Raw genomic sequence first — 16,857 nt, 5'->3', positions numbered from 1 at the left:
AAATTGAGTTTGTTATCGAACGTTTGTTGGAGTGAATTGGAATCCCTGGTGCACAGTATAAAACAAGAAGAATATGTACAGCATTAATCAGTTGACCATGAGCTCACACACCATGAAATTGAAATGTTGCCCACAGTTTACAGCTTCGAACGTCCAGCTGTATTTCGTGGAACGGTGTAAGCATACCTTGCACTTTCAGTTTGGTCTTGCCCAGCGCGGTCCCGGCTGGGTTCTGAGCCACGCACATGTACGTCCCGGAGTCGTCCGCTTTGGCCCGTGAGATCTGAAGCCCCCCGTTGGGCAGAACGGTGAAGGCGCCCCCTGAGACAGACAGGGTCAGATTACAGGCTGTGCCTTAGGATGACTGCTGAATACCCCGCCCTGCCCCGCCCCTCCCCTCCCCTGTGCGCCCGGTGACGGGGTCCTGACCTGTGGTGAGGATGTTGATGCCCTCCTTCTGCCAGGAGATGGTGGGACGGGGCGTTCCCGTGGCCCTGCAGGGCAGGGTGACCGGGTTGTTGAGGATGACATCCAGGGCCGGGGGATGCGCCTGTATCACAGGAGGCTCTGAGCGGTGACGGGGTGTGGGGGGGAGGAGGGGGGAACACTCGTTAATAACGGGACGGAGGTCATTTCCCAAGGGTGCAGGCGCAGCTGTAGCAAATACGTATTTGACCCAGGTCTGACCGGGACCTACCCTGGACGGTGAGCTGCACGTGCCTGTGAGCGCTGCCGGCCGCGTTCTTGGCCACGCAGGAGTACCGGCCCGTGTGGCTCAGTTCGGCGGCGGGGATCTCCACCGGGCCTGGGCGGGGGAGGAGACAAGCGCTGTCATGGTTGCCATGGCGTTGCCACGGGATAGGTGTGAGGCGTGGGTGTGGGTCTCACCTGAGGGGAGGATCTTGAAACCCTTGCCCACTTTCGGGAGCCGGACCCCGTCTTTGCTCCAGTGCAGGACGGGCTCTGGCACGCCAGACGCAGTACAGCTGATGACCACCGGGGACAGACGAGTCACCACCAGCTCCGTGGCTTCATCAGCAATGGAAGGCGGGACTGCACAGCAACACAACAAAGCACTGATACTACACTGATGCTACAGGTCACTCAAGCGACAAGCATGAACTAACTTTGGACAGAACAGCAATGGAATATTTGCACAAACAAAAATGGAATGAAAAAATTGCTTTTGTTGATATGTAGATTTGTTTTAATATACATACAAAACCATACAGTCAATTGTGTTAGCCAGGTGTTAGCCAGGTGTTATCAATGTAATGCAATGTAATGTAATGTGTTGATTACCCACCATGCACTGTGAGCTGGATGGCCCTATTGTCCTGTCCTGCCTCATTGGCCACCACACACTCATAGACAGCAGTGTCCTCCACAGTGGGTGCTATGACAACCAGAGACCCTGAGGACAGCAACCTGGAGACACCAACAATAAACACCAGAAGCTTTTAAAAGCATATTCACCTGTATAACACAATATATAAATGTCAATGCGGTAAGTTCACACCTCTGAATAACCAAGACTCTGCTTAACTTCAATATGTCTAAGAGAACACAAGTGTATTGTATTTGGTGTTTTACAAAAGTTGTGTGAAATTGTGAGATCAGTAAGAAGCTGAGGAAAAACCTGGATCAACCTGTACATATTCTGGTTCTGGTCGGTGTTGAGCAGACGTCCGTTCTTCTTCCAGGTGACAGAGGGTTTGGGGATGCCCGTGGCTTCACAGGAGAGGGTGGTCTGGACATTGACGGTGACCGTGATGTTGGACGGGCCTTTGGCAATTGATGGGGACACTGCCATAAATAGATTATTAGTCAGACAATGGAGCTGATTCCAAGCACCTTTTCTTTCAGTATCAAATATAAAAACATTTCCAGAACATGTTCAGCATATATTTAATGGAAAAAAACTACAAGTGACACAGAGGGTCAGGATTCATTTATCAGACCAAACATGAGACAGCTAAACTCTTTGGCAGTATTTCTTTCATTTCCAATAATTTATGTGATGATTCACGATTAATCACATTTTGCTTTTCTTCGGGCCTGTTTGGCAAATGCCATGATGTAGCACACACAAAATTTCCCTATCTAAACTGCACACCTGAAGGGGTCGAAAGGGGGTCCTAAATATGAATTCAACGATGTTGATGATAACCTGAGGATGATGTGTGTCAGGGGGGACTCTGCTCACCATACACCTGCAGGTCTACCCTCCTGCGCTGGGTCCCGGCCTCATTCGTGGCCATGCACAGGTAGCGCCCAGTGTCAGTCACCTGCGCTGAGTGGATGTGCAGTGACCCGTTCTCCGCAAACACGTACCTGTCCAGACCAAACACAGTGGCGCGGTTACATCACACAGCAGCTAAAATGCCCCCATAAGGAACATGCTAATGACATGAGTTTAAGAACAGGCACTATGTTTATATCTCAAAAATACTCTGAATTTTGTAGTGTACTACAAATCACGGGTTAGTAGTAGTTACCTGGGGTTAAAACGTCATCCTTTACTCCATAGTATACTGTAAATTAGGGGTTAATAGAGGTACCTGTGGTTAATACATTACTCTCAAGTATACTTTACATCTGTGTAGTGGGTACCTGGGCTCAACACACATGATCCTTTACTCTGTAGTATACTGCGCAATCAAAATAGCAGTGAGTACCCGGGGTTAACACACATCATCTCTTACTCTGTAGTATACTCTACATTAGGGGTTAGCAGTGAGTACCTGGGGTTGTTTCCTGCCAGTATGGCCCCATGTTTCCTCCAGGTGATACGTGGCATTGGCACACCACTCACAATACACTCCAGCACCACAGGCTGGTCCACCTGCACAGACACTGTCTGAGGACCGTCCTGGATGGTGGGGGCAACTAAAACATCAAAGAAAGACATACACACACACACACACACACACACACACAGGTTTTATTAGGCTGGCAGGTCATTTGCTCAGTTGCAATGCAAATCAAATGGAAAGGTCAAGTGATAGGCTACTTGTACCCAGCCTACCGTTAATGGCTAAGTTGAACTCCCTTGTGGTCTTCCCAGCGATGTTGCTAGCGACACAGGTGTACTGTGCCCCGTCTCCCAGCACCACATTGTTGATCTGCAGGTAACGGCCGCTGGACAGGATACGCACACGCGCAGAGGCCTAAACAGACGGTACAGCGTCAGACGCCAGCTCTGTCTGACATTACAACAGCATGTACAACCAGCACACAAACACATGAGACGTTGGGAACAGGAAACTCTTTTCATGTGAAAATATGAGCTGGCTATATTCCAGAGAAAACACTTCTACACATGCCCTTTTTAAGACATAAGAAAGAAAGCATGTCTGATTTGTGAGTGAGGAGCAGCTCTACCTGCAGTGGGGCCCCATCTTTGAGCCAGGTGAGTGTGGGGGGTGGCACCGCGTCAGATTTACACTCCAGGGTCACCTGTCTGTTCAGCAGCACCGAGATGTCCTGAGGTCCACCTTCCCCCGCGATGTTAGGAGGAACTGCAACGACACAACCCCATTTATTCCTCCATATTGCAGAACCCCATTTCAGCCACATGAACACAACAAGCAAATGCAACAAAAACTTCTGAGAAAAGTTATTGACCTCAATTGGGGATTTATTTTATCTTGAAAATGTTTTATGCTTATTTTCTCTATATTTGTAAAGTGTTCTCATCTCAACTTCATACGTAAACACCCAAAGGAGTCACACATGAGTGGGGAAATCCAGACAATTCCTACGCTCCCTAGAGGCTATTGCCTGTACCACTCTGGTGTCCACAGTTCATACTGTTCAATACGACTGAAGGGAATTTTGTCATACTGAAACCCAGTGGACTCATAAACTTCCACTTGAACACGTCAGCTGCTGTCAATATGGGTTCATTTTAAATGAATGTGTTCTAAAGGATTTGTGGCCAGACGGACGTTGTAACCTAAACCTAATTTAACATGCAGACGCACCATGAACTCGGACCAGGAACTCTCTGTCATCGTCCCCTGCGGGGCTGGTGGCCAGGCAAGTGTACCGTCCCGCGTTCTCCACCTGCAGCACAGAGAGACGCACGACCGATTAAAAACAGAACACTCAGGCAACATAAAAACAACCCTTCAACATTACAGTCAACAGCGAGAGGCTGCGTCACCTGGGCTGAGGCCACCCGCAGCACCTCCCCCCCTCTCAGGACGCGGGTGCTGTCGGTCTGGGGGAGGGGCCGGCCGTCCTTCATCCAGGTAAGGGTGGGAGCGGGGATCCCCGTGGCGACGCACTGCAGTTCCAGCACGTTGTTCACCACCACTGACACCTCCGCAGGGACGTCTGAGCCGTTGATGCGCGGAGGGTCTGTGGGAGAAATATTAGGCACAGAGGAAGTCAGCGATCCTGGACAGCGTCTCTGAGCTCCTTTTGGCTCATAGTCAAGCCCTCTTAAGGGTCCCTTTATCCCATAAGTCAGGAAAACTAAATGTGAAGTTATTACAGTGCTGCAGAGCTCAGAACTATTGGACTGGGGCTTTGGGCCACAGCACTTTTATATAAGCCTCCCCAGGGACCCTGGTCCTTCATGCACAGTATGCTAACTACAGCTCTGAGAATTTAACCTTCTATATTTCAGCTACTTTTATCCTTAGCATTTTCACACAAGCCTCTGTACAGAGTGAATGTCAGGGGCCTGATTTACCCAATGACCGCTTAAAATGTGCCTCATTAGATCAAACTGCTAAAATGGGCTTCAGACTAATAGCTACTGAAGTCAGATTGGGAGTTGGTAGCGAATGGCCTTGCTTCAGGTTTCTTCACCGCACTCACCCAGAACTTTGAGGTTGAAGTGCCGGCTGGCCTCGCCCGCCTCGTTGGTGGCCACGCAGGTGTACCTTCCCGTGTCGTCCACCTGCGCCTGGGTGATCTGCACGGTGGTGCCTTGGTTGACTACGGTGGCGTGGGTGCCCGACCGCAGGGGCTTGCCGTCCTTCAGCCAGGAGATGGTGGGTGTGGGACTCCCATCCGTGATGCAGAGCAGCGTTGCTGGGTTACCCCTCACCACGGTAACATCCTCAGTGCTGCCTGCTTTGTCCAGACTGGGTGGGACTGGGGGGATACCAGAGAACGAGTCATGGCTCCATTAACTTCAGAAATATTTTAATGGTTCTCAGATACAGGAGACTTGAGCCATGCAGCCTAAGAGTAAAGTACATCAGTTCAGCCAGAGCTTTCAGACAAATAATGTCAGCAAACTTTTGTACAGGGATCTGAAATCTGTTCCTAAAGAACCATGGGGTCTACTGGTTTGTGGTAATAATCCACACTTGGTTGTATACAGCAGTTGAGAACACGGTGAACTCACATCTGGTTTCTTGGACAAGAATTGGTTTTCTTCTTTTAAGGTGAAAACAAAAACCAGCAGACCCTGTAACTATCCAGGCCCAGGCTGCAGATCTCTACTATAGCACTTCCTGTGCAGCAGTAGCTGAGGTAAACTCTGTAGCAGCAGTGTCACTGGGAAAGCATGGGAGAGGAAGCAGCTGGACTCACCGTGCACCTGCAGGTTGAAGTGCCTGCTGTCCACTCCAGCCCGATTCGACGCCACACAAGTGTATGTTCCTCCATCAGACACCTGGGCTCTGGTAATCCTGACCAAAAAAGGGAAGATTTAAGATTAACTGATGCTGACAGCCTCAAGGAGTAATTAATGCACTAATTAATGCAGCTCACAAGCACCCAGTGAGCATCTCCCAGGGTACACTGCAGATATACTCTAAAGCAGAGGTGTCAGTTAATGATAAGCTCTTATGCATATCTTAGTCAGCCAGCAGAGGTCGCTGCAGACCACCACAGTCATACATGCTGTATATAGTAAAAGGTAAAACATAACAGATAATGAGGCTGCTGGTGATATAATGAGTGAAAATGACCCATAACCCACCTGAGAACATGCCCGGCGGACAGTATACGGATCTGGGCAGACACTGGCAGGGGGAGACCATTTTTCAGCCAGTTGAGCTGTGGTGGAGGGGAGCCAGTGACCACACACTCGATGTTGACAGAGCTGTCCAGAACAGCAGTCAGCTCCTTGGCTGTCTCACCGCTCCCCTGGATTGTAGGTGGCACTGTGCGATCCAAAAGACATAACTGCATTGCTGAAATACCCTACTTAACAGCACACCAATATCATTCAACTTCATTACTCCGCTGTCTGTGTTTATATATTTTAAAGTCAAAAGCCCCAGAGGTCCAGAAAAGCAATTAGAGTAAAATGCCTTATGGGAAATTAAATGGAAGCCTGGAAATTATATGACAAAACAGTAAACTGGGAATGCGACAACATGTAATGTAATGACAGGGGAAATTGTCCACTCCTCCAGAGAGGAAGGTAATTGCACAAGCACATACAGCTGATGGTGTCCACTCACCATACACGTTGAGGTTAAATATGCGGTCCTCCTCTCCAGCAGCGTTGGTGGCGACGCAGGTGTACTTCCCGCTGTCGGAGGTGAGCGCTCCAGTCAGGCTCAGCGTGGTGCCGTCTGGGCTGATTCTGAGGAGAGGGGATGCCTGGGTCAGGGGCCCGCGCGCCAGGGACGTGGGGACCTCCCTGGGGCCTCTCTGCGCCCTGGCCTTACCTGATGTGCCTGGAGCTGCTGACGGCCTTCCCGTCCTTCAGCCACTGAACGGTGGGGCGCGGGGTCCCCTGGGCTCGACACTCCAGCTTCACGCTTTCGTTCAGCAGCACGCTGACATCACTGGGCAGCTCAGAGCCCGCAATGCTGGGTGGAACTGTGGGGGGGGGGGCACAGAGACACAATCAAACGCTGCGATGGAGTCAGCTGAACATACAGTCTGTCGCCCATACTTACTGAATGAGAATGGATAAAATACGGTCAACTCTGAGAGTGTATATTTTACTCTGATAGAGTACATGCGATCCCTATGGGACTCTACTAATTGAACAAAGAGCCTTGTACATCAGCCAACAGTGTAAGCATAACCGATGCTATCCTCAGGATCTATCTCTGCCCGCCCTGCACATTCAGAACATCGTGCCGCGTGCCACACCTTGGACGGTGAGGTGGTAGTTCTTCCTGGCCTTGCCCTCCACGTTGGACGCCACGCAGGTGTAGGTGGCGCTGTCGGACAGCTGGGTGCGGGCGATCTGCAGCTTGCTCCCACCCGACAGGATGTGCATCTCCAGGGATTCGGAGTTCGCTGGGAAGGAAAGCCCACGAAACCGCGGTCAGGACCGGACCGGTCGTCAGGAATGAGAGTCGACTCTGATTGGCTGAGCGCGCTCACCTATTGGACGGCCGTTTTTCAGCCAGGTGAGGCTAGGTGGGGGGATGCCGGTGGCGTCGCAGGCAAACGTGACCGGGTTGCTGATGGTCTCCAGTACCCGCTCGTCCGCACGCCCATCAATGGTGGGGGGGACTGTACACGGGATCAGCAAAGATATTTCCTTAAACGTGACACTCTTCCAATAGAAACAATCAACACCTATGCCCAAGAACCTAAACATTTGAAGACTAGATTATTTCAGAATTTATTTTTTTCAAAATTCTATGTGAGTGTTCTAGAACTTCAATTCTAATGCTGATTTTTACATCAGCATTTGAAGGTTCAGTTGAGAACATTCTAATCACATACTTGTGATTTTACACCTTAAAGAGTTGAGAAGAACACGCATGTTGAGCTGCACTGTCTGAGGGTTCTCACCATAGATGTTGAGATGGAAGTTTTTGTCCACCTGCCCTGCAATGTTGCTGGCCTTGCAGACGTACTGGCCCGTGTCAGACACCTGAATGACAGAGGCACAGAGTGAATGAGTCCCTGAGTGTGAAGGGGACAGCGCTGACTGACAGTCCCTGCTGCCGGGTCTCACCTCCGCCCCTTTCAGCTCCAGCATCCGTCCCCCCGCCACGATCTTCAGGTTGGCCGACTCGGCCACCGTCCTCCCGTTCTTGTACCAGGTGATGGTGGGAGGGGGCACCGCGTTGGACTCGCACTCCAGCGTCACCGAGTTCCCCACGCGCACGCTCACCACCACCGGCGAGTCGCCGCCGCCGTCCCTGATGCTGGGGGGAACTGCGGTGGCAAAGCGCATTCGTTCACAGCAAGCACCAACATTTTAGCTTTAGCATCAAGCTGCGCCAAGTCAGTCCTGACAAACATCAAATGCAGTGTTTTTCTTAAAGGTGTTTTTCTGCTAAAAGAAATACAGCGCATTCCAATATTCCCCCCAGCATCCCCAGAGTCCACAAATCACTAAAACTCATCCCAAGGGCGCGAGGAATTGGTTTACACATAATCTCCCTTCACACGCATATTTGAAATGGCTCACATTCCCCCGTCTCCAGATATACGATCAGAGTCGTGCCAGTTAAGGAACGGCTCAGGGGGACGGCGGAACCCAAACAAGCGTGAGGCTCTCCAGGCGGCGGTGTTTACACAGGCCCGCCCGCTGGCAGGGCGGCTGGTCAGGGGGGGGCGGAGGACACTGACCGAAGACGGTGAGGAGGATTCGCTTCTGCGCCTCTCCGGCCGGGTTGATGGCCACGCAGCTGTACTTCCCGCCGTCCGACATCTTCGCCCGCGGGATCTGCAGGGTGCGGCCGCCTGGGAAGGGAAAGGACAGGACCCTCAGACCGGGCCCCTGCGGCGGGGGCCATCAGAACCAGCCCCGCGCACACAGGGACCTGAGCCGTTCTCAACAGCGAAAGCAATCGTTGCCGATGGAATCCATTTTAATACTTCATTTCATGTGAAAACGAGGTGCCAAAGACCAAATTAAACAAATATTTAAATTACAGCAAGGGATAATGTCAATTAATTTCCTTTTTTTAATGGGTATGGCCCTACTAAGTACAAAAAAAATCTCACCTGATATGATATGTACTGTACATTGGTACTGGCTTTATGACTGTGTTCTAGTGTGTGACCTAGCAAAGTAGCATATTCTCCTGGCATTATGTGTGCATTGGTGCTGATACAGTCTGAATTAGACTCACCTGGTATTAAGACTGCATTGGTGCTGGTACAGTGTGAATTAGACTCACCAGGCATTATGAGAGCATTGGTGTTGGCTTGCACTGGCCCCCTGTCCTTTAGCCAGCTGAGTGTGGGAGGGGGAAAGCCTGTGGCCTCGCAGGTCAGAGAGACGAAGTTGTTCACAACCACAGTCACATTCTCTGGGTTCACTCCCACGATGGAGGGGGGCACTGCGGGACACAATAGCACTGTCACCTGAAGACAGGAGGCTCTCTGCCACAGCAACATAGAGCAATGCTGCAATTTGCTGAACTTTAACTGGTTTTGTACTGACGTATTGAATTGTAAAGGCTTTTTTAAAATTGCAATTATATTGAGCTACAACAGGAAGTGATTCAAGACTCCTGAGTTGAAATTGCAATATGCGCATTTCCTCAGTGACTATTTATAGTGACTGTTTCTTCTCTTTTTTATTTGCTTTGGCTCATTCTGGCTTTGCAATATCATGGGTTTGACTTTTTCAGCTGATGTATTATGTCCTTTTGGTTGGGGATTTTGATATGAGCCCGGCAACCCTGGTAGTGAGGCAGAGTTTACCCACCCGAGAGGAGCTGCAAGCTGCATAGTAAGGCAACATTCAGCCTTGACACAGCATCAAAGAGTCATGCACACACTGGCTCAGGATGAGCATTCACAGCTACAGTCCCGCACTCACCATGAACGTTCAGGTTGAAGGGCTTCTCAGCGCTGCCCGCCATGTTGTCTGCCACACACACATACCGCCCAGTATCAGTGACCTGGGCATTGACCACCTGCAGACAGACACCAGTGCAGCTTTAGTGCAGAATGCCAAAAGTAACAAACACTCCATTCAGACAGATCTACTCTCCACATGGTTACCTACAAATGGAGCTCAAGGCTCTACTGTAAACCAAGTCCCTATCTGTCACTCTCTCTTGCTCTGTCTCAGTCACACTAAGCCTCCCTTCTCTCCGCCTCACCCTCTCATTCTCTCTCTGTCACTTATTGTCACCCTCTCATCTCTCTCTCTCTCTCTCTCTCTCTCTCTATCTCTCTATCTCTCTCTGCTCTCTCTTGTTCTCTCTTTTTCTTCCTCTCTCTCTCACCTGCAGTGTCCTGCCATTGGAGAGAAGTCTGTGCGTGCGGTCTGGTGTCAGGGGCTGACCGTCTTTCAGCCAGGAGATTTTTGGGGTGGGACTGCCGTCCACCTGGCACTCCAGCACGGCAGTTTTGTTCACCAGCACAGTCACCTCATCGGGCAGGTCCCCCTCCACTCCCTTGATGGAGGGGGGAACTGTGACACAGCACAGAGTCAAGCACACACACACACACACACAGGTCACATCCTAATTAACTCAACATCCTCAGCAACTTAACCCACAGTTCTCTCCATGATTTCAATCAATTCTTAGGATGGGAATTGGCTTTGATACAGCCTTACTTCATTTTACAGGATTGTCCAACGAAGAACTGAAAATAACCAAGTAACCATGACCTATAACCTTCATAATACTCTAGCAGTCTTTCAAATGCAAACTATTTACTTTCCAAGAAATAAGTTCTGCATAATGCGGGTTATCACATTTTTCCAAGACCCGCATAATTTTCCATTCCTTTCCCTTGCCTAATGCGGTCTGGCATTCACTGATAAATTGTTCAGATGTTATCTGCAATGGCTCTTACTCACGCAGTACTCGGACATCGTACTGGATGGAGTCCTCCCCGGCCTCATTAACGGCCACACACGTGTACCTCCCAGAATCCTCTGCCTGAGCTCTGGGGATCTGTAGCACACGACCCCCTGGGTAGAGACATATAGGGCAGTTTATGAGCGGAAGACAAACAGTGCATACACAGGCACCCCCCCTTAAAAAAAACATCCACAAAGAACATCCTGCCCACACAATAACATGTGTGTGAGAGAGAGGGAGAGGAAGAGGGTGAGATAAAAGGAGAGGGAGAGAAAAATAAATCTTTTTGCTTATTATAATAGTGTTTGTTCGGCTGCAGCACCCAGTCTGTTGTCCATTTACTGGAAAACCCCAGGTTTCCATTTAACCCAAGTCAATCTTTCAATAATAAACAATTGCTGCCATTTCCATGGTTACAGGAACACAACACACATGCTGCCCTAAATCAGCTTCTGGGGGGTACACTACGAAGGAAGCTTAACATATCCAGGGTTTCTTTGCGTTACTTGGCTTCCCAAAACTGAAAAACCACAGTCAGGCTTCACTACTATCCCAAAGGTGGTTATCAACTTGCTAAGTGAACACGGGCTTCGTTAATTAATCTCTGAGCGTGTTCCCATAAAAGTGGGGGTGTTGGACAAAAGCAACCTATAGCAGCACAGCGTGGACTGCACTCAAGCAGCGTATTGGTCACCTGAGGAAAATAAGACAGACATAATGGGCAGATATGAAGTACATTTATAATGCCAAGAAGTAACACCGTTGCTGTCACGATAGCCGGGGAAGAGGGTTTACAAAAAGATTGCCAATAGTGTAAATTTGTTAATACCTTATTTACATTACCCCTACTAATGACTAAATCTACACTCTCCCTAATTGTCCTGCAGTTTATTTATAATGTGACATTTGCCCATTCTAGAGCTCCTAAACCTTACTTTTCCATACTCTTGGCCCCCTACAGGAGTGTGAGAAAGAGCAACATCACACAGATTAGCCCGCCTCCAACTCCATAGTTCCAATGTAACCCTTACCTGGCAGAATCAGCACTTTGTCATTGGAGGCCAGAGGCCTGCCATCTTTGTACCATGTCAGAGTGGGAGGGGGCACAGCATTGGTCTCGCAGTACAGGGAGATGGGATTGTTCAGAATCACATCTCTGATGTCATTTCCTAGGGTGGAACCAGTGTCTCCAGGCTCCCCAGGTCTATTGAAACTGGGCGGAACTACAGAAGACAAAACACAGTCCTGTGAACATGCTTGGGGTCTAGCTCATGTGACAGCAGTATGGATACTTCAAATGTCTCATCTAAACAGACATAAATATATATTTCAGAACATATCTGTGTGAGACATTGCAGCATGTGACCACAAGGGACAGCATCATCAACAGAGAGATAAGCTAGTGTGGTAGACAGTTAACACTTTTGGAACACGTTTCACCTTGAATATTTACATCATAGTCCTTCTCGTCCTCCCCAGCGATGTTGGTGGCCACGCAAGTGTAGCGCCCTGTGTCGGATACCTGAGCCTGTTTGATCTGGACTGTACGGCCATTAGCTGAGATGGTCACATGATCATCTGCTTTCAGGAGCTGTGAGAGACCATTAACAGCCAATCAGAGTCACAGCCAATCACAATCAAGGGACAAGCTGACCATACGTCTGCTTACATTAGAAGATAAGTAAGTCGAGTGAGTCCTTGTGTGTGTTTTATATGTGAGCTTGCGTCGGTTTGAAAGAGGTTTTGGAATAGTGTTGGTGTGTTTGCATCTCTGTGTGTTCGTGTTTATGTGTAAGTTTATGCATGAATGTGCATCTGGATGCGTGGTTGTTTGTGCATGTGCACATGGATGTTTGTGTGCATGTGCATTTGTATTTATAGTTATTTCTGTTTGTGGGCGTGTGTGTGTTTGTGTGCACACGTGTGTATTTGTGCACCCACCTGTCCATCTTTGTACCACAGCAGTTTGGGTGTGGGTATGGCCTGAGCCTCACACTCCAGCGTCAGCGTGTTGTTCACCTTGATCTTCACCTCCTTTGGGGAGAGTCTCTCACCAGGGACATCATTTTTACTGATCACAGGGGGAACTGCAGATGGATAGACACATACATATCACTGTGAACACCACCGAGCCACAAGATGGCGCTACTGAGACCAGCAGTGCAGCGCTTTACTCACTGTAAACTTTGACCTCATAGTTCTTAAGAGTCTCCCCAGCTTCATTTGTAGCCACACAGGTGTATCTCCCTGCATCCCCTTCCTGGGCATTGAGAATCTGCAGAGTACGCCCCCCTGAGTGTGAAACAGCAGGTCAGACCTAACACAGAATAGACTAATCATGTACCCTGGACTGCAAGGATCAGGTGTTAGCAGTCTCTGGCCAATATACTGTAAAAGCACTGAACCATATAAAAATGATGATCTATTTTTATGGGTTTGATAAGTTTACAACTTACATTGTACTGTATTTGACTACTTTTTATGACAATTAAGCACAACCGCATCGAAACAAATGTAAACTGACATGAAAAGTGTTAGCTTAATAAATATGATCTCTGACCTGGAAGGACTCTCACATTGCGGCTGGATTCAAAGGGCGTGCCGTCCTTCAGCCAGGTGATGATGGCGGGGGGGTAGGACTGAGCCTCACACACCAGTGAGGTCGGGCTGTTTAGGGTCACTGTCACTTCCTCTGCTGACCCCTCTGGACCTGACCCTGCGATGGTGGGAGACACTGAACACAGGACAGGCTAGCTGTTACTCGCACAGTGCACTGGATACAGAAATAACACATTGACTGCTTAACATCCGACACTGCCTTACCAGCACATTCTAATTTAATGTACTGCCACAATTACACATACTGACTGTCACTCAAGCATTCCTCTGAACTGTAAGTGTCAGCATTAGTACATTTGCTAGAATCAGGCTCCCATTTCTAGCACAGTCTGATGAGAATTCTTGACCGCACACACAGGATAGGAGGGTTTTTCCATACCGAGCACGTTGAGGTTGAAGTGCTTGCTCCGGTCTCCCGCGCTGTTGGAGGCCAGGCAGCTGTACCTGCCGGTGTCGGCCACCTGGGCACCGGAGATGTGCAGGAAGCGCCCGTGGGACTGCACCTGGTGCCGCCCGTCCTCCAGCAGCGGCCGCCCGTCCTTCAGCCAGCTGATCTCTGGAACAGGGTTACCTAGGCAACAGTAGGCACACACACCACAGATGGTTTTACCTGGGTTAAATCCCAGAAGGGGAACAGACTATGTGAGGTGTCATATGTGTGAGGTGTCATGTGTGAGGTGTTATATGTGAGAGGTGTCATATGCATTTTGAATAAATTGAAAGGTAGTTTGTGAGTCTCAGAACACCAGGAATTTTATATGAGGGCAAATAAGTGAGCAGAGAAGGGATGATTGATTGGATTCAATTAAAATATGGAGGCACAAGAAGTTTTTAAATATTACATACACAATAAGTGTACAATTAGGCAGTTTTGTTGAAACTACTTCAAAAGCATAGTTGTACGCACAACCAATTATTTAACACTGGGAGTAGTTGAACTACAGCAAAGCTACCTTAAGGAGAAATGTAGCCTGTGAAAGTACAGATACTCAAAAAATTTAGTTCAAACTACTCTGTAAAAATGATCATGTTCCCCAGACATGATGCATGTTTGTACAATGCCTTTGTTTTATACATGGCGAGAACCAGCCATCTGTGGCAATTTGCAGTTGACCATTGGCAATTATAGTGAAGTGGAGTGCTTCTCACCAAACAGGATTAGAGGGAAAACAGAAAGAGGAGGTGGTATTCGGTCAAAGGAATTTGGAAAACAATATTTTAGGGCCGAAAGTAGTTGATAGTTCCTTTAATTAATCACACCTCAAAACGACAAAATTAATCACTACAACCACTACACAAATTTGAGTATAGTTGAACTACCAGCAAACTGCTGCAAAATGTAATTAAACTACTTGTTTAACTAGTTAAAGTACTTCCCAACACTATAGTTATGTCCAGGACATTATGCACTATTCAGCTTTGTTAATCATTTATGATTGACAGGGTTTGCAGCGAATCAATTTACCTGTGACATCACATGATAAAGTCACATTCTGCTTCTCTTTCACTTTGACGTCATCCACTGTCCCTTGACTCAATATCGCTGGTGGCACTGCGACGGAATAAATAAGACACACGGTAAATCTTCCCACTGTCTCTCACTGAGGATGGAGACAGCTTTACAGCATTTAGTATACTTTCAGCTATCAGATACTCAGAATATCTATGGTACTTTTTCAAATCACAATATTTTAGACAGATCGGTTACCCAGGATCTCAAGGTCAAAGTTCTTCCTCTCCTCCCCAGCAGTGTTGGATACAATGCAAGTGTACCTCCCAGCATCCTCTACTCTAGCGTGCATTAGCCGCAGGGTTCGACCTCCTGAAAACCAAATACGTTCGCCCAGTTAGTCAGGGTCCTTTTATGACTGTTTTGGTTTTAAGAATACATTGTTTATGATGTAACATAATGAACAAGCAGGTCCTCCAATCTCAGATTTCCGGTGATGAACTGAGGATGAGAAACAAGCCCCATGAATGAGTCCATTAATGGAGGGGAAATCTCACCAGCTGTTCAAACACCGATCAAAAAAACATCACCTCTCATTTTTCTCCCCTGAGTTCCAAGTTTGTTAAACCAACAATTGTCATCTCCAAAGCCACAGCAACCTTTGCCTAAGTCAACAGTTCAAAATGGGCCCTAAGGAATGTAGACTGCTTTGGAAGCTAATAGGAGATGGAGTCTCACCAAATTAAATCAAGTAACTATCACAATATTGATATATGATTATTGATACACAGGGTTCATTGATATTGATATGTCCCAAGTGGAGGAGACACTGTAGTCCCTATTTTGGATCACAATTGAACTGAAGATGGTACTTTACTTCAAAAGTATTACCTTTGGAAAAAACACTGTTAGTTAAATATAAAAAGATGAAAATATTTATAGACAAAGTATCTATCATTTCATTTATAAATCTGTTTTCAGTCTCATCATCAACAACATAACTGTTTAACTTGACAATAAAAGTGAAAGGTTCAGATTCTTCAGCTAAAAGTAAGGCAGTTGCAAGATGGAGGTTCCTGGTTATGTTACTGACATTTTGAACGATGTATTGCAGTGTCATGAACAATAGGCCAATAAGAGCACGCACCTGAAATGACCCTTACAGAATTTGACATGCTGATTGGCCGGCCATCCTTCAGCCAGGTGATGGCAGGGAGAGGGATGCCTGATGCCTCACAGGTCAGTGCCACTGGGTTCTTCACCACCACACTGATGTTCTCTGGGGCGTGGGTCTGACCAGTGATGACGGGTGGGACTGAGGAGACGAAACACTGTGATAAGCCTTATGGCTTCAAAAATACCAGCCATTTTATATATTTCTGCCTTCCACAAAGAGGACCACAGCTGAAATAGATTTGGCAAATTAGTCTTGTTGTTCTCAATTTTAAAGGACAATCATTGAACATGTCTTTGAGGTACTGGGGACTGTTTTGTATGATAGTTATCAAATTCTATCAAGCACAATCATTCCACTATGTCAATGAGAATCTAAGATTAAAGTGAATTCCAGTTAATGTATAACAACATTACTGTAAAATACACGTGCACTGGACGAGACTAACCGTGAACGTTGACGTCGTGCTTGCTGTCTGCCTGGCCCGCCACATTGACGGCCACGCACACGTAGCGCCCGGTGTCCGACACTTTGGAGTCCTTGATCTGCAGCAGCCGGCCCTCGTTGAGGATCAGGACCCCTCTGCCGCTCACCACGGGACGGCCGTCCTTCAGCCACGACAGCGCCGGGCGGGGCACGCCCTCCGCCTCGCACTGCAGGGTGACGTCGCTGCCGCGTGTCACTGTCACCTCGTCGGGAGGTTTGCCACTGTTTTTTATGGAAGGGCGAACTGAAGTGAGAAGATGAGGTCAGTTCAGGACAACGTCCCTGTGGTGAACAAAAACAAAACTAATCTTTTTCGACGACACCCTCATGGTCTTACAAGAGAAAATGCCTCATGACACAATACATTTTATTTCCAACAAAATTTTGTCTTTATGCAGTTGTCTTCTGATGCTGGA

General features: G+C 48.1%; 1 protein-coding gene across 3 annotated transcripts in view; it reads right to left on the bottom strand.

The window, feature by feature from the left end:
* hmcn1 (hemicentin 1) overlaps positions 1 to 16,857 on the bottom strand; it is a 92,923-nt gene that overhangs the window by 15,519 nt on the left and 60,547 nt on the right. For all 3 annotated transcript variants that reach the window (XM_064332124.1, XM_064332126.1, XM_064332125.1), the window contains exons 45-80: positions 16,404 to 16,685; positions 15,929 to 16,096; positions 15,040 to 15,153; positions 14,797 to 14,883; positions 13,711 to 13,902; positions 13,273 to 13,446; positions 12,891 to 13,004; positions 12,654 to 12,799; positions 12,153 to 12,303; positions 11,744 to 11,935; positions 10,709 to 10,822; positions 10,128 to 10,315; positions 9,716 to 9,812; positions 9,069 to 9,230; positions 8,515 to 8,628; positions 7,895 to 8,097; positions 7,729 to 7,810; positions 7,312 to 7,443; positions 7,075 to 7,224; positions 6,642 to 6,795; positions 6,432 to 6,556; positions 5,945 to 6,128; positions 5,554 to 5,651; positions 4,831 to 5,109; positions 4,169 to 4,365; positions 3,987 to 4,068; positions 3,385 to 3,521; positions 3,029 to 3,170; positions 2,745 to 2,889; positions 2,207 to 2,334; positions 1,650 to 1,806; positions 1,307 to 1,428; positions 889 to 1,053; positions 698 to 805; positions 430 to 567; positions 187 to 321 (exon numbers count right to left, since the gene is read on the bottom strand). In XM_064332124.1, coding sequence (XP_064188194.1) covers positions 187 to 321; positions 430 to 567; positions 698 to 805; positions 889 to 1,053; positions 1,307 to 1,428; positions 1,650 to 1,806; positions 2,207 to 2,334; positions 2,745 to 2,889; positions 3,029 to 3,170; positions 3,385 to 3,521; positions 3,987 to 4,068; positions 4,169 to 4,365; positions 4,831 to 5,109; positions 5,554 to 5,651; positions 5,945 to 6,128; positions 6,432 to 6,556; positions 6,642 to 6,795; positions 7,075 to 7,224; positions 7,312 to 7,443; positions 7,729 to 7,810; positions 7,895 to 8,097; positions 8,515 to 8,628; positions 9,069 to 9,230; positions 9,716 to 9,812; positions 10,128 to 10,315; positions 10,709 to 10,822; positions 11,744 to 11,935; positions 12,153 to 12,303; positions 12,654 to 12,799; positions 12,891 to 13,004; positions 13,273 to 13,446; positions 13,711 to 13,902; positions 14,797 to 14,883; positions 15,040 to 15,153; positions 15,929 to 16,096; positions 16,404 to 16,685 — 5,358 coding nt within the window. The remainder of the gene's footprint in view (positions 1 to 186; positions 322 to 429; positions 568 to 697; positions 806 to 888; positions 1,054 to 1,306; positions 1,429 to 1,649; positions 1,807 to 2,206; positions 2,335 to 2,744; positions 2,890 to 3,028; positions 3,171 to 3,384; positions 3,522 to 3,986; positions 4,069 to 4,168; positions 4,366 to 4,830; positions 5,110 to 5,553; positions 5,652 to 5,944; positions 6,129 to 6,431; positions 6,557 to 6,641; positions 6,796 to 7,074; positions 7,225 to 7,311; positions 7,444 to 7,728; positions 7,811 to 7,894; positions 8,098 to 8,514; positions 8,629 to 9,068; positions 9,231 to 9,715; positions 9,813 to 10,127; positions 10,316 to 10,708; positions 10,823 to 11,743; positions 11,936 to 12,152; positions 12,304 to 12,653; positions 12,800 to 12,890; positions 13,005 to 13,272; positions 13,447 to 13,710; positions 13,903 to 14,796; positions 14,884 to 15,039; positions 15,154 to 15,928; positions 16,097 to 16,403; positions 16,686 to 16,857) is intronic.

Source organism: Anguilla rostrata, chromosome 4 (genome assembly GCF_018555375.3).
Source record: "Anguilla rostrata isolate EN2019 chromosome 4, ASM1855537v3, whole genome shotgun sequence".
Taxonomy (NCBI): Eukaryota; Metazoa; Chordata; class Actinopteri; order Anguilliformes; family Anguillidae; genus Anguilla; species Anguilla rostrata.
Note: the sequence above shows the minus strand (reverse complement) of the source record. Positions and strands in the feature narration are given on the sequence as shown.